We start from the raw sequence: 23,403 nt of genomic DNA, 5'->3' as shown, positions 1-23,403 counted from the left end.
TTTATCAGGGTTTGATGCAGCGTCAGCATTAATGTCATATTTAATCAGACACATTTACATTACAAGCCCACTACAACCATATGGAACTCCAAAGTGTTCAAAATTAAATAAATAAATAAGTCATGATGAAATAAATAACTATGTGAATAAATAAGACACAGATATGTAATGTGAGAATGATATTGTGAAATAATTGAACACATTTTGAAAAGAAGCTCATTATTGTGAAATATATTGCATTCTGCTATATAAATTTACTTATTATTGTGAAATATTATTTCATGATCATTATTTTTCACAATAACAGAGATTATTCCTGAGGCATTTTATTTATTCCCAGCCGTTTTTAATCCAAATGTCCTTTTTTTCAAAGTCAGTCTTTATTTCAAAATCCCGTTTTTCCCAATGGCCTATTTATTTCATTATTATTACACATTATTTGACCACGAGCAATCTTTTCTGGTTTGACGCCGTCTTTGTAGCCAGAAACCAGCTCTCTCCTCGGCTTCCTCCACTACACGCTTCCCCCACGCTGGTCTCCTCTGTCACTATAAAGGGGAGAGTCATGAGCTCCATCACCCTCACCTGTGCCGTCCAACGTCCCGCCACCAGCCTCCACTGCAGCAGGCCAGAGACCACACCCCTGCCACAATAAGTAAAAGTATATCCTTGCTGTACCCTTAATGCTAAATGTGCTAAATTAACCGCTGCCTTTGCCCCTTTGGGATTATTCTTATGTCACTGGGATGTTGACCTTTGACCTTCACATTAGAGAGATGGGCAGACATAATTAGTGTATGAATTTTAAAGTAACAGGTAATAAAGAGAGTGTAGCAAATGTAGTCAGGTTTATTACTCTGTATCACACATGAGTGCCCGAGGGAGGCGGGGCTGACTGGGGAGACACAGGAAACAGAGAGACAGGGCTGACTCGACATGAAACGATGAAACGTGGGACACGGGAACAGAAACTAAACACAGGCTGAAATGAACACTGAGGGAGGGAGAACTAAGATTACTGAGAGCCTGATAAATAAGAAGAACAAAAAGCAAGAAAAACAAGAGTCAAAGAAAACCAAAAACACAAAGCATTGGGCCAGGACCCACTGCTGTGACATTTATATGTGATAAAAACATTAAAAACTGCTCAGATGTTGAAATCTTTCTACGTATACTTTAGGTTCAGCTCTCCAGCCTGGCATTTGGTTAAGCATGATTCAAACATTTGATTTTGTTTAACTGGTTTTAATTATAGTTACTTTTTGTGAACATTTGTTGCAGCATTTAAAAATACATCATTTATTTTCAAACTTTTATTTGATTTAGAGCATCATATTTGACCAACGTAAATGTTTTAATTTCATATAAAATAACTGAAACGGTGAACTAAATATCTGAAATCTTTCCTTCCTTAAAAGTTATAATCCTACTTAAGTTATAGTGCAAACGCTTAAGCAACAAATATACTTGATGCTAATTAATTAATATTTCCCTTTGATGTTGCAACTATGCGGTCACTTCTGTCTTTAAACAAAATAATATTTTCCAGTTACAGAAATCATAAAGTCCAAACTAAAGTGCTACTGTTGCTATATGCATTTTATATAAATCATGGATGATGGTCCTGACATGAAGGAAGAGAAAGTTACAGGTTGCATCCTTTGACTTTGTCTCCGTGCCTTTGGGCGCTTTTCAGAAGGACAGATGTTTCTGTTCAATTCTTAAATCAATTTTTTCAAACACAAACACTATTTTAAAGCTTGTAGAGAGTAAAATATTAATGATAATTATAATAACAATAATAAAAACAAAAGCTCTCAGCTCCATCAAACCAAGCAGCAGAAAGAACAATAACTGAAGAGAAAACTTTAACCTTGTAGACTTCATTATGTTCCAGCTGCTCTACAGACGCTGTGACCTCGAACTTAAGCAGGTCGTAACGTATGTGCAGCTCAATAACTTCATAATCAGACCCTGTGGTATTTAGGCAGCAGAACAACTAAGAATAACAACTACAAATAATGTTTTTAGGTTTCTGTTGTACTGCAAGGTTCTGTACAGGAGAACCAAACCAAGAGCAAATATTACGTCTCATTTACACCTGAGCACGAAGAGCCATCAACATTTAGCAAATTGAATCATCTTTGTTTAGATGCAAGAAGAATCATATAGAAATGAAAAAGTAGAAATAGAAATCCAGAGCAAAGATATCCTCTAATTCAGCGTAGCACATGTGCAGCTGCTGCGATTCACGTAAGCATTCGGCTCGTCGCTGTTGCAGATTTTTCTCTCGCTGTTCTGGCTCACAGCGCTGCAAACACAAAAATAAATATCCCCAAAGCTGTGAAAGGGAGCTAATTAGTAAGAGTATTGTTACTCTCCGCAGGAGTCGTCCAGCAGTAGAAATCAGTCCAATAACAAGGTGTGTAACATCTAGCAGGGTGACAGAAAAACCCAGGGTAACTTCTAAGGACCTCAACGTCTCTCTCACATTGTGTTTTTTGAACATGCTTCCATTTGTCACTTCAGTCTTTACTCTGAAATACAGGAAGAGAAATCATGGCTGAAACTATTTCTCATGAAACCAGGGGTGTGGTCCAACAGTCAGTTTGGTGAGGAAGGTTCCTAACTGAGAGAAGTGACCCAGAAGTATCTGTGTAGCAGCCACAATGAATCCAGATCATGAGCTTTATTAACTGATCAAAGTCTCTTCTTTCATCTTCTGTATCATTCAGTTTGCATTGGTAATGCCCATTATTGTAATGCTTTTTTAAGACCAGCAAAACTTTATTTCACTTTGGGTTAGCTGGGATAAGTGATGGATGGAGGGAATTTTACTTCAGCCACAGAAATCCTAAACAGGAAGGAGGAGCAGAGTTACAGTGGATCACTATCCAGCAGGGAAACAAGGTTTATTTCAATTTCTTGGCCATGAGTGAGATTTACTGAGTGGGCAAATTAGGGAGACGACACCATCAGATCCCGAGCCCTCCATGTGTTAATCAAGAGACGGCTGCTGTGCTACATCCATAAATAATGAATAAATTAGGAGCTAAAGCTGAAAGGACAGTTTATTTGTACCATCTTCACGTGAACACATTCAAGAACATAACAGATGAAGAAACATTAAAAACTTCCACACTACATAAAGCAAGAAAAATAGTTTTTCTTTCAGGTGGTTTCAGAAAAACAGAAACATCAAACATCTCCAAGACTCTCTTTGAAAGAACTAAAAACCTTTGTTCTCATGGTCCAATCATGAGTGAACTCCCCGATGAAGCCTTGTGTGCTAAAACATGTCAGAGTTTTAAAGGTTAAACATGAGTTTCCAAAACGTTTTGCTGGAGAACAATGAACTATTTGACTGAGTTTCAATCATTTACAGACGAGCAAAACCAGGACAGAGAAAAAAGGACAAAACTGACTCAGTAAAACAACAGAAAAGAAGATCCCATGTAGATCTGTATTATGTAGAAGTTCAGCCCAGCAACCAGTTCAGTTCAAAAAAGGTTAAATGATTCTATCTGAACTCTGTGGAGCCTGATCTCAAGCTTTTTGAGTCCGACACAGAAACCAGAGGATCTTTCTGTGTCTTCAGATTCACTGTGATCCAGTGATGGGAGTGATTTCAGCCCTGAGTGATCGCGCTGATGTTTGCACAGAGCAGACAATGAGGTGAATGTTTGGGCACATTGGTAACAGTGAAACAGTTTATTAGTAACGTGGGATCGTTTGTGTGCAGAGTATGATCTGAGATTCCTGAAGCTCTTGTCACACTGGTCACAGCTGTAGTTTCCTTCCATGTGTGCACGTTCATGAATGTTACGACTACGTGAATGTGAGAAGCTTCTCTCACAGTAGCTGCACTTGTAGAGTCTCTTTCTGGTGTGGATCTGTTGGTGTTGTCTCAGGTAACGTGGAGATTTAAAAGTCTTCTCACACAGGTCACATTGATAAGGTCTCTCCTCAGTGTGGGTAAACATGTGTTGTTGTAAGTGTGCGTCTGTTGTAAAGTATTTGCCACACTGTTCACAGCAGTACACATCATGTCTGGTGTGAATGCGTAGGTGTTTATTTCGGCTCCTTCTCTGGCTGAAAGTTTTTCCACAGATGTCACAGCTGTACGCCTTAATTCCAGAGTGGGTAACTAGATGACTCTGTAAGCTGCTACTGCGAGTAAAAGCTCTGCCACACTGATCACAGCTGTACGCTTTAACTCCACTGTGGATGAGTTGGTGTTTTTTTAGGGAACGCTTCAAGGAAAAAGACTTTCCACACTGTTCACAGCTGAACGGTCTCTCTCCAGTGTGGATGACCTGATGCTGTTTTAGTGAAGCCTTCAGAGTAAAACCCTTCCCACACTCGTCACAGCTGTATGGCTTAATTCCAGAGTGGGTAACTAGATGACTCTGTAAGCTGCTACTCTGAGTAAAAGCTCTGCCACACTGATCACAGCTGTACGCTTTAACTCCACTGTGGATGAGTTGGTGTTGTTTTAGGTAACCCTTCAAGGAAAAAGACTTTCCACACAAGTCACAGCTGAACGGTCTCTCTCCAGTGTGGATGACCTGATGCTGTTTTAGTTTAGCCCTCACAGTAAAACCCTTCCCACACTCGTCACAGCTGTATGGCTTAATTCCAGAGTGGGTAACTAGATGACTCTGTAAGTGGCTACTCTGAGTAAAAGCTCTGCCACACTGATCACAGCTGTATGCCTTAATTCCAGAGTGGGTAACTAGATGACTCTGTAAGTGGCTACTCTGAGTAAAAGCTCTGCCACACTGATCACAGCTGTATGCTTTAACTCCACTGTGGATGAGTTGGTGTTGTTTTAGGGAACGCTTCCAGGAAAAAGACTTTCCACACAAGTCACAGCTGAACGGTCTCTCTCCAGTGTGGATGACCTGATGCTGTTTTAGTGAAGCCTTCAGAGTAAACTCCATCCCACACTCGTCACAGCTGTATGGCTTAATTCCAGAGTGGGTAACTAGATGCTTCTGTAAGTGGCTACTCTGAGTAAAAGCTCTGCCACACTGATCACAGCTGTACGCTTTAACTCCACTGTGGATGAGTTGGTGTGTTTTTAGGGAACCCTTGAAGGAAAAAGACTTTCCACACAAGTCACAGCTGAACGGTCTCTCTCCAGTGTGGATGACCTGATGCTGTTTGAGTTTAGCCTTCTCAGTAAAAGCCTTCCCACACTCGTCACAGGTGTGTTTTTTCTCTCCCTTTCTTCTGTGAGGTTTGTCGGCCTCCTGAGAGCGCTGACTTCTGGCTCCATGTTGGTCCTGCAGTGACAGAGATACAAACAGAGGCAGTGAGTGAAATGCAGTCGTGGAACAAACTCAACCTTCAAACTCCATTAACACTAGTTTTAAACCTGAAGGGGGAGCGTGGCACCAAACACCTTAAAGGTCTCTTATCGCCACCTGCTGGTAGTTCTAACACATTACATCCAACCTGCTGTTAAAGATAATTCATGACTGTTCAAACACTAAAATCATGCACACACACACACACACACCCACACACACACACACACACACACACACACTATTTTATAATTTAGATTATTTTGTTGTTTCCTATTACATATTTCTATAATTTGTATAGATTTATACATAATTATTCAGTGATAATAAATCCTATGTTTGTTTATTCTAAAGGAACCCCGTTAGCTTCCACAACAGATGTTGCTCGTCTTCCGTCAAATACTCACATAAAATATTACACAATGAAGTGGATTCAAGATATCCACATAATTTCACTCTTACATCCACAGTGAGGTTTCACAATTGTTCAAATATAAGCAATCAATAATAATAATAATAATATTTCTCTGTCAGCCTTCTCGGTTACGAATCGTCTTCTGCTCCTCTGTCATGCGGCGTCCCACAGGGCTCAATTTTAGGGCCACTGGGTTCTATCCTTAGAAGGCATGGGATCTCATTTCATTGTTATGCCGATGACTGCCAACTTTATTTGACACTAAAACACATGGATGGCATCTCCATAAAACCTCTCTTGACTTGTCTAGATGACATTAAAGCTTGGTTGGCTCTAAACTTTTTAAATTTTAATGAAAAGAAAACAGAGCTGTTGGTGTTTGGACCCAGTGGTCCCTGTGAGTCCTCCCCTGTTGTTTTAGGATCCCTGGAAGTCTATTTTAAATCTGTTGTTACTGACCTTGGTTTTAAGTTGGACAGTGATTTTAAATTGGACAACCAAATCAGAGCAGTGGTGAAGTCCGGTTTTTATCATTTAAGGCGACTGGCAAGAGTAAAATCTTTTCTTTCGAGGCAGCACCTTGAAACAGTGATCCATGCTTTTATTTCTTCCCGCCTGGACGACTGTAACTCACTTTATGTGGGGGTCAGTCAGTCATTGCTCTCACGTCTGCAGCTGGTTCAAAATGCGGCTGCACGACTCCTAACAGGGACTCAAAAAAGAGAGCATATAACCCCCGTGCTGGCCTCTCTGCACTGGCTGCCTGTGTCTTTTAGAGTTCATTTTAAAATTCTTATGTTTGTTTTTAAATGCCTTCACAGTCTTGCCCCGCCTTACCTCTCTGAGCTTCTTCATCCCCACACACCCTGTCGGTCTCTCAGGTCAGCTGACCAGCTGCTCCTGGAGGTACCGAGATCCAGGAGGAAGCTCAGAGGGGGCGGGGCCTTCTCTATTGTGGCTCCAAAGTTATGGAATGATTTGCCCATGCACGTTAGAGAGGCCCCTTCACTGTCCACTTTTAAATCACGTCTTAAAACCCACTTTTATTCCTTGGCTTTTAACCTCAGTGAGACTTAGTTTCTTTTTTAATTGAAGTAGTTATTTAATTAATGATTTCACTCTTCTTTTATTTGTGTTTTATTTATATCTCATGTAATTTTATTTTACAGTTCCAGTGTACAGCACTTTCTGTCAGCTGTGGTTGTTTTAAAGTGCTTTATAAATAAAGTTCATAATGTTGATGATAAATATCAATAACATTGAGGCACATTACACAAATTTCAAAAACAAATCATGTCTTACAATATTTACAACAACTAAAAGCTCTGTAAATCGGCTTTTAAGTGTTCATTGAAGTTTTGAATAATTCTCTAATTTTTTAAGGCAACTTATTCCACTTAAAAGTTGCTCTAAATGTAACAGTTTTACAAAACGTTACTTTTAACTCGAGCATTTACTAAATTGCAGCTTGTTGAAAACTGTGTAATATGATGATGTATTTCATCTGGATACTGCAGCTGAGCAGAATAAATGTGGTGTGTTTAACAGAATTGCTTTCTTTAGAACTACAAGTAAGCCATAGAATATTTTAGCCTGTACAGGAAGCCAAGAAAGGTTATTATGCATTTTATCAATATTAGTATAGTATGAACATCTTCACACTAATCTGGACGCCTTATTCTGGACTAACTGAAGTCTGTTAAGATCTGTCTTATTAGCTGCTGACCAAATGATTGAACAATACTCCAGATGAGACATTACTAGTGCATTAATGACATCTTTCATAATGAAGAAGTGATACACAAAGAGCATTTCATAGCCATAGCTATGCCTTGTCGGCAGAGTTATGTGACATTAGTGATGTTTGTACTTTCAGCGTTAACTTGGTTTTAAAGCCTTTAAAATATACGCCGTTCAATAGTCGACCTTAATCTGACAGAGAATGTGATGATTTTGTGGATAATTAAAGTCAGTCATATATCCACAAACACAACAAGCTGAAAGTCAGTGATGCTGCTCGGTTTGCAGTCCTGAACATCACGGCACAAGCAGGATTCACTGCACTGTTAATGTTAGCTGTGTTATATTGCTGCCTCTGTTCGGTGGTGTCGAGCCAAACGCACTTTAACGTGTGTTTGAACGAGCTGACGGTTCACTCGTTAAGCTGAAAGAAAGATGCTTTAATCACAGCAGTCACACATGTGTCCACTGCACCATCTGGAACTCTTCTTGTTTACACTCGTAATAACACAAACACTAAATCCTGCTTCTCTGGTGCTGTTGTGTAGCAGTGTGTACACCTGAGACTGTCACCTGTCTGTCTGTCCTGCACTCTCTCTCTGTTTCTTTCTCTCTGATTGTGGAATAAAAGTATGAACATGTGTTTATAAGTTACACTTGTGTTTGAATCCTGCAGCTTATCACACATTTGATTTCCATGTGTGACGACTGCAAGTGTCCAGAGTGAGGACAGACTGAGGGACCCACTGCTGCACATCATCTGTGAGGCATTGCAGCCCTGATGATCCACCAGGACAAACTCAGCAGTGTGTGAGGAAGAGGAGGAGGAAGAGCCAGCAGCACAGAAATGAAGCCCAACAATCATGTTTCACAGTCCTGTGGTCTCAGTCTCAGATACTCATCAAAACACACAGAGCTCATGTAGAAACAAATGAACTAAATATGTTCTCCTTCATTTCTGTCAAACAAAGCTGTATGAAACGTTTCCAGCTGTTAGTATCATGGTTGCTAGGCAACCTGGGCAGCGCGACGGAGGCTAGACGTCCCATTTCACGAGCCTACGAGCCTCGCACTTCGGCCTTAGCGGTCTTTGAGTACGCGGCCCTTGAGGACTTTAAAGCTGCAGAACCTGAATCGGGATACAGCCATGATGATCTCCAGCCTCGTGCTCGCCAACATTCTCACCTGAGTTAAGAAGACGATCACTGAAATGGTCTCAGCAGGTCCTTTGATGACAGCAATGAAATGCAGTGGTAAGGCTTTTTGGGGATTAAGTTCGTTTTCATGGCAAAGAAGGACGATGCAGTTCATCTGATCACTCCTCATAACATTCTGGAGTGCAGGCAAAATGCTATTATAAAAACTTAAGCAGCAACTTCTCCAGGTTCCAATATTTATGCAATTCTCAAACCTTTTGGCCACGACTGTATAACCTCTTCTGAAGTTTAGTGGATATTATACATGGTTATGCTCAGGATGTGTCGGCCAGTTTCCACTGGAAACGCCTTTTGGTTAAACTGTCAGCGAGGAATTTGCATTTGCACTGTTACATTTTTATATAACTTTAATGCACATAAACAACAGCTGCTTGTTTCAGTGAAAATACATTGATGGGTTTTTAATAAAGTTGTGCAGCTGTAAAGTATTTTGTCTGGTGTCAATTCTATCGTCAGCTACATCGTTATGGCAAATGTTCAAATGTATATGGTGATAAATATCTTTGGTCATATGGTCCTGCTCTGTCTGTCACCTTCTGTGTTGAGCTCATTGTTTCCTCTGTAGTGGCTGAGCTGAGTCCAAGTAGCTGAAAATGTTCCTCTGCTGCTCCGTCAGACTCTCCTCCTCCTGCTGATCAGCTGGGACACAAAACAGATCTTTGTTAGGCTCCACACTGCACTGAAGAGTCAAAGTGTCTCATATGTTCATCTGACAAGTAAAAGAACACATTTTTGTTTCCCGAGGTGGGTAACTTGTTGGAAACAAACACAAAAGCTTTGAGCACTGATACCTGCCATTGCTGGCATTGAAAGATGCAACGCCAGCAATGTGGATTGTCAAGACTCAAACCAATCATCAGGCAAAAACAACAGAGATCAAATGTACCGCATTTTGATCCGGGACGTACTCTGCATGAAAACAAGCGCTCACTCTTCCTGCTCAACAAATGACAAGGGCGGAGCCTTATACCACGTGATACAGAAGCTGTGCCGTGTGATGCTAAAATTAGCAGGGAAACAACAACGAGAAAGTGACAGGAGAAAATCCGTCCCGGTCAACCACCCAAACATCAATAACGGGAACCTTATACAGCGCTTCCCTATACACGTCGAACTCCCGCAGGCACAAAGACATTACGGAGGCTATCACTTATCACCTGACCAAAGATATGGCTCCATCAACACTGTGCAAAACGAGGGATTTAGGAAAACGATCAACACCCTAGACAAACGCTACACAGTGCCGTCCCGCAACTATTTTTCTATTGTTGCACTACCTGCTCTGTACACGCAGCGTCGAGCAACGGTGGAGACGGAATTTCAAGCAGGACAACATTTTGCTGCAACAACAAAACGAGAGACATTTGTTGTTTTATGTTTATTTATTGTTATGAGAGAATCATGATCTCAATTCTAAGCCAAAAAATCGTGATTCTCATTTTATGCAAAATCGTGCAGCCCTAACATTAACACAAAACTATTGTTTCACCAGAGAAACACACATGAAGAGAGAGAGAGAGACAATAACAGCTACCAAACAGTCGTCATAATTCGTCACACAATGAGAAAAGGACAAATCAACAAGTAACAATGACTAATTAATATTAAAATCTGTAACATAATGTATTGTTTGGAGTTTAGTCTGATTGGTTCAGGATGAGCTGCCATTATCCAATCACACGCCTGCTTACCTGCATCTTTTCTCTTTTTTCTAACCTGAGCACCTGATGGCTTTGAACTTTTGTTGTCCATCTTCCATTGGTTTGAATTTTGCGCTCCAGTACAAACACAAATCCCCCAACCCGAGGATCAGCACAATTAACCTAACAGACCTACACCTTAGTTCACAGATTCACTTTGTCTAAGGTTGATTTCTGGGATTTCACACAACCCAGGATTCAGATCGTGAATCCATGATGGGCTTGGATTTACATCATTATAAATGAAATGTGCTCTACTTGGAAGCAGCCGGCCCCGCCCCTTTTGACGTGCTGTGTGAGACTTTAAATCATCAAACTGTAAATTATAAATTAAATTGTTATTGATCCTTTACCCCGAGTCCTAAAGTGTAGATTTATTTTCTTACTCTTCTTATATTTGTTGTTTGTTTACTTGCACCGCTGTATCTGCAGCCTTGTCGTCTCGTCTCTCTATATGCTGGACTGTCTGTAGCGGAGATGACAATAAAGTTTACTTTGACTTCAGCAGCGCACAGGCGCACCGAGGGCTCTCGCGCTCACTTTATAGAATTTAGAAAAAACATGGGTGCAGATTATAAGTCTGTATCATAATATCTGTTTGTTGTTTTTATTTTGTTTTGCGAGTTGGTTATTAGATGCCGCTCCAGCCAGCCAGAGACTCCCCGCCGCCCCGCCCTCTCCTCCCTGTGCCGCCAGCAGCAGGCGCACCTCGCAAACGGAGGGCGCCCTTACTCCCAGCAAATGGCTGATAGAAAACCGATCGGTGCCTACGAATTTCCCAATATGCGCTGGCATGACGTCGGGGAAGCATGGGTACGACCGATTATTTTATTTTTTTCTTGCCCGTGATGCCCCCCCCCACCACGATGCATTCTATTGGTTTGCACACTTACACACACCCAGCTGTGGTTTCCTGTTTTGCTGGACTCTGGAGAGCCCCGCCTTTAACGCTCTTCTCTCACAGAGAGCAACAGAAAACTTGGAAAAACTCCAGATTGACTGAACTCAGTTCAAAGTTACCTTGACACCTTTAGATGTGAGACGTAGTGATGGTCCGCTTGAAGCTGACGCTCCGGTGCGTGTGTCAGAAAGATCAACGCGCTGCTTCAGAAGCACCGTGTCGAGGCTTGATTCGTTTGGCCAGAGTCACGTGATCAGTGACGTCTGAAGCTTCGTTTAGAACGTACCTCTTTTTAAATCGAACTTTATTGAAACACAATGAGTATACAACATACAAACAGATGAAGTTTACAAAAGAACAGAACATGAACATACAGAACCAGGAGTAAAAAAATTATGATATGAGTAGGCGAAAAAAATCAACATATAAATATTGTTCTGAGAGGCTTTTTGTTGGTTGAGTCTGAAATTGATTGTATGTACAATTCATATCCTTATAAAACGGCAGAAATATGGTGTTTTATTAATAAACTTACATTTATGGATATAAAATAGCTAAAAGTATTAACAAATATTTTATAAAAAACATTTATCATTCTTCCTGGGGAACTTAAAGAAACAGAATAAAACATTTTCCCATCGTAAAGAAAACTCCCTTAAAATATGGACAATAACAAAACTGCTAAATTCTTCCAGAATCTCTGTGTAGAGGAACCAAAAGAGATGTGCCACAGTTTCTGGATGATCCCCACAGAAAGTTCAATTAGTATTTATGTCTCTTTTAAATGTTACCATATAGTGACTGGCTGGGTCACATTTATGAAGAATTTTATATGAGATTTCCTTCACCTTGTTCACAATTAGATATTTATGGGATCATCCAGACTGTCTTCCAGGTGATATCTGGAACATGTCGGTTCCAGTAAGATATTCTATATATGGGAGAGACATGATATCTTCTTGGAATAAACTACGTATTCTCTTATTGCTGTTACCAAGTTCCTGTGAAAAGCAGATTTTTCCCACTGCTGACTCAGCTGGATCAGGGAGAGTGACTGAGGCAGATATTGAGCTGTCAGTGTTTTTATATAACATTAAAGTCCCTGAGGGTATGGCACCAAGCACCATTGAGAATTCCCCAACACTGACGGGAAAATTATATAGTGTAAGGAATTCATTGTAAGTAAGTAGTACTCCCTCGTTAAATTTTAAAACTTAGTAGGGGCCGCCATTGTTGGCAGCTGAAATTTGGCTGGGCCGCGCTATGAATTCTGGGATATGGTGGGCCACGAAGGACACACCCGACCCATCCTTCAAACTCGGGGGAATGAAGGACGCATTTGAAGGAGTCGAGGAATCGGGACAGCCTTCGTCGCCTGGCTGTGACGTCATCGGCCTTCAAATGCGGCCTCCGGAGGATGCAGCCGACGTTTTGGGACACAGCTTGTGTGTCTTTGTTGGTCATGTGACCTCCCAGGGACTACACATGGAAACGAGCAGTTTAGCTCAAATCTGGCAGGTTTCCATCGTCTGTTTTTGTCCTGATGTCCATGAACATGAACACTGTCCCTGTCAAACACGTCCAGATAATCTGATCCAGTGTTGTTCTTCTTCTGTGGTGTTTGTGATGGAGCAGCAGCTGCTGATCCTGATGTCCTCCACCAAGGGGGCAGCAAATTCAGCTGACTGTCATCATTTATTAAAAAGATGTAACAATGTGACATAATGCAATATAATAGTGTCAGTTACACATTGTGGGTTGCACTGTGGCCAGAATGGACATTACCTCCTGCCTAATGGAAGCTGTCAGCCATCCTGCAACCATGAATTAGATAAGCAGAAGTGAAGGGATTGTTAACAACAATTTAATAATAAAATGTAATGTGATAGTTGCACTTTATTAGCTCCCCACAATCGTATGAATAATAACCATGAATGCACTGCATGCTCATAGCAAGTTCTTTAGGTTTAAAGTGAGATCCTGCTTTAAAGGGCGCTTCATCTGCTGGGAATGACATGTTTCTTCTAGTATGTAAGGCTCAGCCCATCTTACTGGGACTTACTTTTGTAGATCCACATGCTCTAAACCTGGTGCTCCATGATTGGTGCAGAAGCTTTAAGCTACTATTAACAAATAATGACCATGGACTTAGTTGTTACTACAATAACTTATCATTGAGCAACTTTTAATTTTACTTGTAAAACTATGCAAGTAGAATTGAATGGGGCACAGTGAGCTGAGCACAGGCCCACTCTGTGACACTCAGAGGTTTGTGGATATCATACTGAGAGTATTGGACACAGTGCAGCCAGCTTGCAGCCACTTTCCCACCACTTTAGCACAATGTTTACATGAGACTCAGCCACACTAATGTTCCTGGGCAGACATGTGGTGCAGCATGGCTGATGGCACTGTACCTGCAGCTGTCATGGACAAGAACCACTCAATACCTCACCCAAGCCAAGCCTGTGCTGATGTTGTGATCTGAGACCGAGACACTAACCCAGGATCATGATATGATGTTGTGAGAGTTTCACTAAGAATTAGCTCTGATTACAAGATTTCAATCTATCGTAACTCTAATTTGTATTTACTTCAGTTTGTTCATCTTGGAGCTGTGTGCAGCTGAGGACAGTCTTATTATTACCAGGTGAGGATATGTAACAGCCACAGTCTGTAGAGATGATGTCACCATGGAGTGGTGATGTCACTGGAGCTGCCAATATGTGCTCCAGCCAAAGCTACACCAGAGGGTTGTGCTGTGTAACAGGTTGGTGCAGGTGGTGTTATCTACATTTGAACATTAGGCAACAGTCTCATGAAGACACTTTCTATTGTTCACTAAAGACCAACAATAACAGAGACAAAGGGAGAGCAGCAGAACTAGTGCTAACAATTAGCACTGCTAGCCTGCCCACCAACACCAGCTAATGTTCTAAAAACGATGATCAATGATTTTGCTGTAACGGCTCCAGCTGTCTGTGTCAGGGACACGTTGGAGATGAAGTGAGTGATCCAGTGACAAAGGTTTGGAAAGCTGCAGTCAGCTGAGACTAAAGGAGTCACCTGACCGAGAGACCAAATGTTTCACTGAGAACGTCCAGATGAACAGAATCAACCTTTGGGATAATCTGTTCCACACATCCATGTTTCACTTACTGCATTATATTTCCTCATTGCTGTGCACACAGGCCTGTGGCTTATAACCAACTCCAAGTTCAGACTCAGAGGCTGCTGAAGCTGTTTTCTGGAACAGAGACGTGTTGGATATAAAACCAACTCTTCTTTATGTGTCAGCACTGAGGAAAGGAGCAGCTTCGTTTCTAAGTGTATGAAGGACTGTAGCAGTGTGTGTGTGAGCTTTATTTCACAGACAGAACCATGTCAAAAACACAACTTCAGGTAAAAACAATACAAAATCAAAGAGTCTGATCAGAAGGATTAAACAGAGGAGTGTGGGACTGTTTTTAACAGACAGCAGGTTAAGCCAGGCTGGAGGAGTAAACTGAGCCTCGGTGTGAGCAGCAGTGTGTTTGACAGGAAGCTGAGATAAACAGTCTGGAGCCCATTTAGTGCTTCATATGAAAGTGTGAGGATTTGAAAGCAAATCTAAAATCAAGCAGGAGTCAGTGTGAGAATGATTTGTGCTTTTCCTCAGTCAGATGCTGGGAGTTTCAGTTCATCCATGTTCAGCGTGCTGTGCTTTGTGTAACAGGAGAATATGACAGTATAAATCAAGTCTTCATGTCACTGAAAGCCTCCACAGTCTGCTATGGAGGTGCATCAGTTTGGATTTACAAGAAGAACATTTCTTAAACCTGCCACAAGATGGCGCTCCAACAGAAGGGATGTCCACAGTGTAACACAGACACACACATACTGTGTGAATGTGTGAGTGAATGGGCTTTCAACACAAGGCTTCTGCTGCTACCTTTAATGACATAATTAGCTAACAAGAACAAACTGTTAATTACCACCAAAGAACGGCTCCAGATTTTAGCTGCTGACCATTTTGTGAAACGTTGATTACATCAGCTTATTGTTGATTTTTCAACCTTAATATCAGCTGCTTTAAAGGAGCCTCGTTCTCTGGCAGTAACACTTTTCTTCACTAGATGCAGTGCAGGCACAGTCTGTGTTTCTAAACTACACACTAATGTTCATTGTTGTGCAGCTAAATCCTCCCTCTGGATGGGAAGAATCCCTGTCAGGCTTCAAACACCTGGCTTGGTGTTCTGGAGCTAATGTGTCACCTGTGAGGACTCTGAGATGAACACACAGCAGACACTTCAGTTCTCCGTCTGTGTGTCCTCAGTTTCCCAGCATGCCTTGGCTGTGGTGGTGGAGGTGAATGAGGGGGAACATGCTGCTCTGTCAGCACTCAGGTTTCATACCTGGTGATCTCAGAGGACAAAGCGGCGTTACAGCAGCGCACGTTGATGAGACCTGATGCTCTGAACAGTTCAGACTTCAGCCTCACTCTGAGAAAACAAACGACTGACTGTCAGCAGCAACTACACCTGCTCCATCAGTGACGGAGAGAAGAACTGAGACTGAGAGACATACAGCTGCAGGTCAAAGGTCAGAAACGCCCGCTCTTTGTACGGGTCAGGAGTTAGTACTGCAGAGGTCAGAGGTCAGCTTGCTGACAAACCATTTGAAACAGTTTGGAGCTAAAAGCACAACAGCAGAGGAAAGAAGAGACACTGCAGAGATGATGCAAAATATTGTGTTTTGTTCTCAGCTGTCAAAAAGTGTAACACACGTGTTCCAGCACAGCCTTTGTGTACTTTCACTTCTCCATACTGTCCATTGGAAATCCTGTTTGTTACTTTTTGATTTCAGTCCATGTGTCCAAAGCAAACTTCTGTCCCACACTTTCTCTGCTGACTCTTCACCGATGCTCAGATGATCTCAGATGATTTCACCAGAACTCATCAAAATTCGGGCTCCACAGAAACCCAGACGTCACTAAACAAGCGTAACAAGCAAAGTGAAAACTGGTCGTTCAGCTTTATTGACCAAAGATAAGCTCACATGTCACCTCATGACACAGACACTTATTTCCACAGCATGCACGAGGACTGACAATAAGTGTCTATAAAGCCACTTCTATCTGCCACACCTGTGCTTCTGTCATGGTTGCTCTCCTCTCACTCTGTCATTTATCCACAGTCTGCCTCCCTCTGCTCCGTCAGCTGACGTCCTCTCTACACCACCTGCTGTGTTTTATCCTGCAAAAACACATTTAAGAAGCGTTGCACCGAGTAACGGGAGTAACTGCTATAAAATCCATTTAAAGGAGGTGGTGCTGAGTGCTGTGACTGGGGTCCCACCACTGACATCACGGGTGGAGGACATGTTGGAAAACTGCTACAAAGTGCTGTGCAGCCAGCAGAGCTTACAGTCTGTCCTGTGTGTCATACAGGCTCTCACACTTAGTGTTTCTGTGACACATTGAAGAGAAGTTTGTGTTGTTCACAGTTGTGCTTGTACTGAGTGACAGCTGACATGACCTAACAGGAATAATGTGTCTGTGCTGAATGAGAAGTAACACACAATGAAGTCTTGATGCATCTCAATCATCCAGGAAAGTGAGTCTGTTGCTTCTGTTCATCTGGACGCAGCGTTTTGTGGGAGAAACGTGTCGTCATCATCAGGTGACGTCTTCAGTCTCAGCTGCAGGTTTCAGTCTTACAAACAGGACATTTGCATAAAGACTGAAAGCAGCTGCAGGAACGATGGGCTGGGAGCTCCGTTCCTTCATCTTAATTATGCAGATTCTCAGGACCATTGATCAACAACCACTGATCCATGTCCATGAGTCCCATTCACAGAGATGTGGGAATGGCTGCAGTCACAGCATGTAAGATGGAAATAAATGAGAAGTATTTAGCTGAAGTAGATTTGATTTATGTTACTTCTTTTTTAACTTGTAGTTCTACATTGGAAGATTATTGTGATATTGAAATATAAAAATACATTTATATTCTATTATTTTCTCAAAATAAGCGTCACACTCGTGGAAGCCGGTGTAGCCGCCGAAACGCCTGCATTTATGGAGACTTTCAGCCCCAGGTAGGCCAGTTATGGATCTTGGGATCCACATTATGTCAGCAGCTGTTCTCCACCGTGAACTGTGTTCAAACAAACACGCTGACGCCTCACAGACGACAGCTTACAGTCCTGTAGAGATAAAGTGACTTCGTACAGCCCCGTCTTCAGTCTTGTGGAGATGATCTCGACGCTTTGGTGGATGTTACTAGCTCCTGTGCAGTATTTTGTAAAGACATGATTATACCCCGTAAGCGCGTTAAAATGTACGCTAACAATAAGCCATGGGTCACTAAAAGTGTCAAATCCTGTTTAAGGAAAAAGAGACAGGCCTTTAAAGAGCGGCTGTTACCGATTTTCAGACAGCTACCAAGGAAATGAAAATCGAGATGTTGAAAGCAAAACAGACAAAAACCTTCTTGAAAGCAAATTTGCTGCAAAAACTTTTGGGTCTGCCTGGACTTGTATGAAAACCATAGCAGGGTTTCAAAACCCCCAGAGCAGCAGTCAGGTCATTTTAGATGTTTTAATTCAGACAGAGATTTTCAAACGCTTTAAACATGTTTTATGCTCGTTTTAGTTCTTCTGATTTCAGCGAGGATATTTGGGAACTGAAACAGAAACTGAGAGATACTCAGCACTTTATCATTGAACTCAGCGATGTTAAAAAGGCCTTTCATACAGTCAATGTGAACAAGAGCCAGGTCCTGATAATATTAGTGGCCGCCTAATTAAATCTTGTGCTGATGAACTCAGGCCTATATTTCAGGTTATTTTTAACAAATCCTTGCAAACACAACATGTGCCCTCTCTTTGCAAAGAAGCAGTCGTGGTTCCTGTCCCTAAATCTAAACGACTTCAGGCCTGCTGCCTCACTTCAGTTGTCATGAAAGTCTTTGAAAAAATCATCAGAAATGTGATTATGAAGAGACTGAAGGTCAGCTGGATCCAATGCAGTTTGCATACAGGCCCAACAGAGGAGTGGAGGACGCACTTTTGACTTTACTAAATCTGATTCTTAAACATGTAGAGAGTAAAGGGACTTTTGCAAGACTTCTTTTCATTGATTTTTCTTCGGCTTTTAATACAACACAGCCCCATATTTTAATTAAAAGACTTTTAGAACAGTTTGAAATCAGGAAAAACCTGGTGGGCTGGATTTTAGATTTTCTAACTGACAGGTCACAAAGAGTGAGAATAAATGGGGTTCTGTCTGACCCAGTGTTCTCCTCCACAGGTTCTCCTCAAGGCTGCGTCCTATCGCCCTTATTATTCACTCTCTATACAAACATGTGTCAGGGCAGACATGAAAACAGGGTCATTATTAAATATGCAGATGACTCTGTTATTGTCAGCTTACTGAAAGAGGGTGAAACTAACCACGGCACAGTCATTGATGACTTTGTTCAGTGGTGGGAGGAGTCTTATCTCCAGCTGAACATATCTAAAACAAAAGACATGGTTGTTGATTTTAGGAAACAACAAAATGGGCACGGAGTCACTTTAATTAAAGGTCAGAAAATAGAGCAAGTACAATCATATAAATATCTTGGGACCATAATCAATGAAAAACTGAACTTTGATCAAAATTGCAAATCAGTTTGTAAAAAGTGTCACCAGCACCTTTATTGCCTTAGGAAACTTGTTCATTTCCACATTGACCAAAAATTTTTAACTTTGTTTTATCGTTCTTTTATTGAGTCTGTTTTATCCTTTTGTTTGGTGGCATGGTTCGGTCAGACCTCTGTCACAGAGAAAAACTCTCTGAATCAGATAGTGAGACGGTCCAGTCGTCTGATAGGTGAGCCACAGTCTTGTTTAGCCTCCCTGTACTCTGAGCAGGTACAGAGGATGGCTTTATCAATCCTTAAAAATGGTTCCCATCCTCTAAGGGGTGAATTTCAGCTTCTTCCCTCAGGACGGAGGTTTCTATTTCCGAGATGCAGGACAAAGCGTTATAAAAACAGCTTTGTCCCTGTTGCTGTCACTGAATTAAATAAGAACTGTTTTTGATTCGAAATATTAAAGTATGTGTCACAGTGAGCTTTATATATTTACTAGGTATGTGTGTTTTTAAAGGGATGTCAAATGCTGTCATTTTTCTGTAAAGCTAATTTACCCTGCCTTTGGGTATAAATAAAGTTACCTTACCTGCAGACGCTGTGCGCAGAGGTTCAGGAGCAGAAGTCCCGTTGTAAACATATCACGGCAGACCCGACGATGTTTGCATGAACGCGCTTTCTTTAAAAGTCAGGTCAAGGCTCCAAAAGCCCAAAGGCGATATAACAGTTTGTGTTTGCTACATGGATCATTGTAGTTCAGCTTTCCTTTGTTATATTTCTTTAAGAGCTCAAAATGTGTTCATTACATAAATCAAATGTAATTTTCTCTGTAGCACTTCATGGATTTCATAAGCAACACACTGTAGTTGTTCACACAAAGCATAAAGGTAAAAACAATATACACAGTGTTATCTTCATTTTAGATGTCACAAAGTATTTGCGGCTCCCAGTGTTTTCCCGAACCCTGACCCTTTGCGTGGAAACCGGGTCCAAAAGGCTCTTTGGGTGTTAAAGGTTGCTGACCCCTGCACTAGGCCCAACTGACACATATATTTGATTCCAAATACAAAAAATAATGTGTAACCTGCTGGAAGAATGTAGGAGGTTGAGACAGGATCTCAACACTTGGTGTCTGCAACAAAAGACAACAATATGTGGGCCGATTGTGGCTCAAGAGTTGGCACCTCGTCTTGTAATCGGAAGGTTGCCGGTTCGAGCCCCGGCTCGGACAGTCTCGGTCGTTGTGTCCTTGGGCAAAAAAGCACTTTGGGGTCCTTAGGGACGAGTAAAGCGCTCTACAAATACAGGCCATGTAATGGCAGAAACATTCTCTAGTGTAAATCCTGACTAGTTCATTAACTACAGATCAGTTTCAGTGAACATTATTCACAGAGGGATCTGAGTTCCTTATACCAGACTCTACAGAAACTGTAACACTGTGCAGCTCTGCGACTCAACAATATGACAACAATGTAACACACACTAGAATCATCAAATAAAGCCCCACTAACCACTAGAACTAGAACTAACTAACTAGCACTGGACACTTGCATATTAGAGATTTCTACCACCATAGGAGGCGAGATATCATCCTTGAACCAGAGCATCCAGCCCTCAATTTCGGACATAAAAAGCGACGTGGCCAGGCATGATAACACTTTGACTGAACTGCAGGACTGTGCCTCGAACCACTCTGACACCATCGCCACTCTCCAGGCCACTGTGGAGCGTTTGTCTGCGGAGGTAAAGAAGTTAGATGAGAGATGTGGAGCTCTTGAGGCACTCCAGGAGGAATAATTTAAGAACTGCAGGAATACCAGAAGGCACAGAGGGACCCAAGATGACTGAGTTGGTTCACACCTGTTGGCGGAGGCGCTATCTCTCGAGGAGAAGCCACTCATCGATCGAGCACATAGAGCGAATCGCCAGCGTCCCAAACAAAGTCATCTTCCTCGGCCCATCATCTTGAGATTGCACTACTACCACATTGGTGAGGAGATTCTGCTGAAAGCTGCAGAGAACAAGAACCTGATGTATAAGGGTTTTTAAAATAAACATCCTCCCAGATTTCCCTCCCTCTGTTGGAAACGCAGAGCCGCATTTGCAAATATGAGAGGAAGACTACGTGGGATGACCGGCGTCAGGTACAGACTGCTATACCCTGCAAAGCTGTTAGTGACCCATGGTGATGTGAGGAAAAGCTTTACCGATCTCAAAGAGACCGTAGACTACGCGGAGAAGCACCTCTCCCACCCACCTTCAAATGTATTAAAAGCAAGGATATATCTATATGTCTAACGCTGACACGGCACTGTGTTTCTTCTTTTCCCTTTATATTCCATGTAAAGGTGAATATGGAGCGTTTATGGAGCTCGTTTATTGACCAGCTGTCAGTTAGAAGGTAAGAGTTACTAGGTTAACAGAGGTTAGCAGTAACAGTACGGGGAAGTATATTGTGTTGTTCTTTTGTTGGTTTTTATTTTATCGTACTTTACTTTGTTATTTTGATTTTACCTGTTGTGAGTGCTTCCCGTAATTCTCCTTTTTCTTGCGCCGCTGCGGCCAGAGTTCACAACATTACATATTTTTGTATCTATAAACAGGAAGCTGACACTCTCCAGACTTTATCAAAGGTGTGAGCGTCACAGCAGAGGCCTTTGTGTCAACATAGCTGAAGACAAAACACAGAAACACATGAAGGAGATTTTCCTGGCCTGGATTTTATACAAATATTCTGCAGTACATCAAAAATGAAAGAAAACCATTAGTCAACATATGAACATCACCTCTGAAGTTACAGAGCTTTGATTGGAGACACAGCTGAGCGTTTTGCATTTTGCATAATTAATTACATAATTAATTATGTAACCATAATTAAATGGTTACATCATCTTTAAAGTCCCCAGAGATCAGGAAAAGGGCCTGAGGGTGCTGTGTTTGGAGTCTGCTGGTTACAGTGTGCAGGACCTCACAGGCTGCTGCAGCGTTAGCAGAGGGCGGGACATACACAGCTATCATAATCACGTGTGTAAACTCTCGTGGTAGATAGTACGGTCTCATGCTAACCGCTAGCAGCTCAATGTCCTTACAGCATAGCGTCTCTTTGATAGAGAAATGCCCAGAGTTACACCATCTATCGTTCACAAACACAGCCAGACCCCCTCCTCCCTTCTTACCACTCTCCGCTGTTCTGTCATAAGAGGCTCAGCAGCTAAAGCAGCACACCTGGGTCTCCCAGCCTATTAAAAGCAGCCCTTTGCTTCACCTGCTTCACTAAACATTATTATTTTAAGCAGAGTGGTGTGATTTATGTAGGCATTGCTGTGTGACAGGATGACTTTTCTTGCACACCCACCAAATGAGGGCGCACATGCTTCCACGCCCACTGGTGACTGCACACATCCTTTCAAGGAAGCATTTCATTCATCCCTAACAAATGGAACAAAACACTGTGCAGCGTGTTCAGGTTTGAACGTGGCCCTGGCCTCTCTCTGCATCCACCTGGCACATGCAACACACATCCACTCCCTGCTGAACTGCTTGTATTTGATGTGTTGAAGTTTTGGTAAAGTTTGAATAAATTCCACTTTATTTATAGGAACATTTCATCTGTGGACTCCTGCTTCCCCTCTCCTTGAGCCAGTTTGTGACGGGAACATGACATAAGAAAAGTAATTTATCCCTTTTTGATTCTGTGTATCTGGCGCTCATCCAGTGAGTTCACACTTGGCAGAAACAGACTGAATTTGTCTGGAGAACTTTGGCTTCAGCCAAGTTAGATAAACACACTGTGTCTCTGTCAAAACAGCAGTGTAGTTGTGGCACCCCTGTGAGGGAATGACCACATGAATATTATTTTGTGTAAAACACTCATGTAACGGGACATTTTTCATTGCTATATGTATTTATTTTCAGTTTCTTTAAGAGGATAGAAAATCCATGTAACAGGGATTCATTTTATGTTAGAAAGCAGTGAGGGCGGAACTTTGGTGCTTGCTCCGGGGTTTCGGGGAGCAGTAAGTGGAGCCCACCTTCCGCTGCTTCCTCAGACACGTTCTGGAGGAAAGCAGAGACGCATCGTGTCTTCCTTACTCTGCTCTTCACCTGCTTTTACAGGTCGGTACACGGTGCTCGCACCGAAAATGTTGTTTATTGTCACCATGGTTACCCACGTTAATGTGAATGGGAGAGTTAAGGCGGTCCGCCAAAGTTATTTATATGTAAACACGGGAGAAAACCAGAGGAGTGTCCCGCGCGACCGCACCGCGAGCCCGCTCGTTAGGTGGAGCGCTCGTGAAGCAGAGTCAGTGCGCTCCTATGCTCTGTGCAAACGTGTTGTAATGCTCCAATCAAATCAGTTCTGTGAGATGTGAATGTTAATAGTTCTGTTAAAGTGACTGAGTAGATTAGCTAGTGTAACACAAGCACTCTGAGCAACTCTGTGTAGCTAACAGAGGCATTCATGGGTTGATTCAACAAGCTGTGTTTCATGATGCACTAAA

The 23,403-nt window shown here is 42.0% G+C and overlaps 2 protein-coding genes across 3 annotated transcripts in view; both read right to left on the bottom strand.

Annotated features, from left to right (window-relative positions):
• Nucleotides 1-23,403, bottom strand: part of LOC309702393 (NACHT, LRR and PYD domains-containing protein 3-like) — a 200,764-nt gene that overhangs the window by 107,316 nt on the left and 70,045 nt on the right. The window lies entirely within an intron of this gene.
• On the bottom strand, nucleotides 1,771-12,471 carry LOC309702263 (uncharacterized protein). 2 transcript variants are annotated; one of them, XM_082526836.1, is made up of 3 exons: nucleotides 11,405-12,471; nucleotides 9,218-9,323; nucleotides 1,771-5,288 (listed from the first exon to the last, which is right to left on the bottom strand). In XM_082526836.1, exons 2-3 carry the CDS (start codon nucleotides 9,233-9,235, stop codon nucleotides 3,501-3,503), a joined length of 1,806 nt encoding a protein of 601 aa, XP_082382962.1. In that variant the 5' UTR covers nucleotides 9,236-9,323; nucleotides 11,405-12,471; the 3' UTR covers nucleotides 1,771-3,500. The 2 variants fall into 2 exon arrangements, with proteins under 2 accessions (XP_082382962.1, XP_082382963.1); XM_082526837.1 differs by lacking the exon at nucleotides 11,405-12,471 and adding an exon at nucleotides 9,476-9,563.

The sequence above is a fragment of the Aulonocara stuartgranti genome (assembly GCF_965226115.1).
Source record: "Aulonocara stuartgranti genome assembly, chromosome: 3".
Taxonomy (NCBI): Eukaryota; Metazoa; Chordata; class Actinopteri; order Cichliformes; family Cichlidae; genus Aulonocara; species Aulonocara stuartgranti.
The sequence above is the reverse complement of the archived record's forward strand: the minus strand, read 5'-3'. Positions and strand labels throughout refer to the sequence as shown.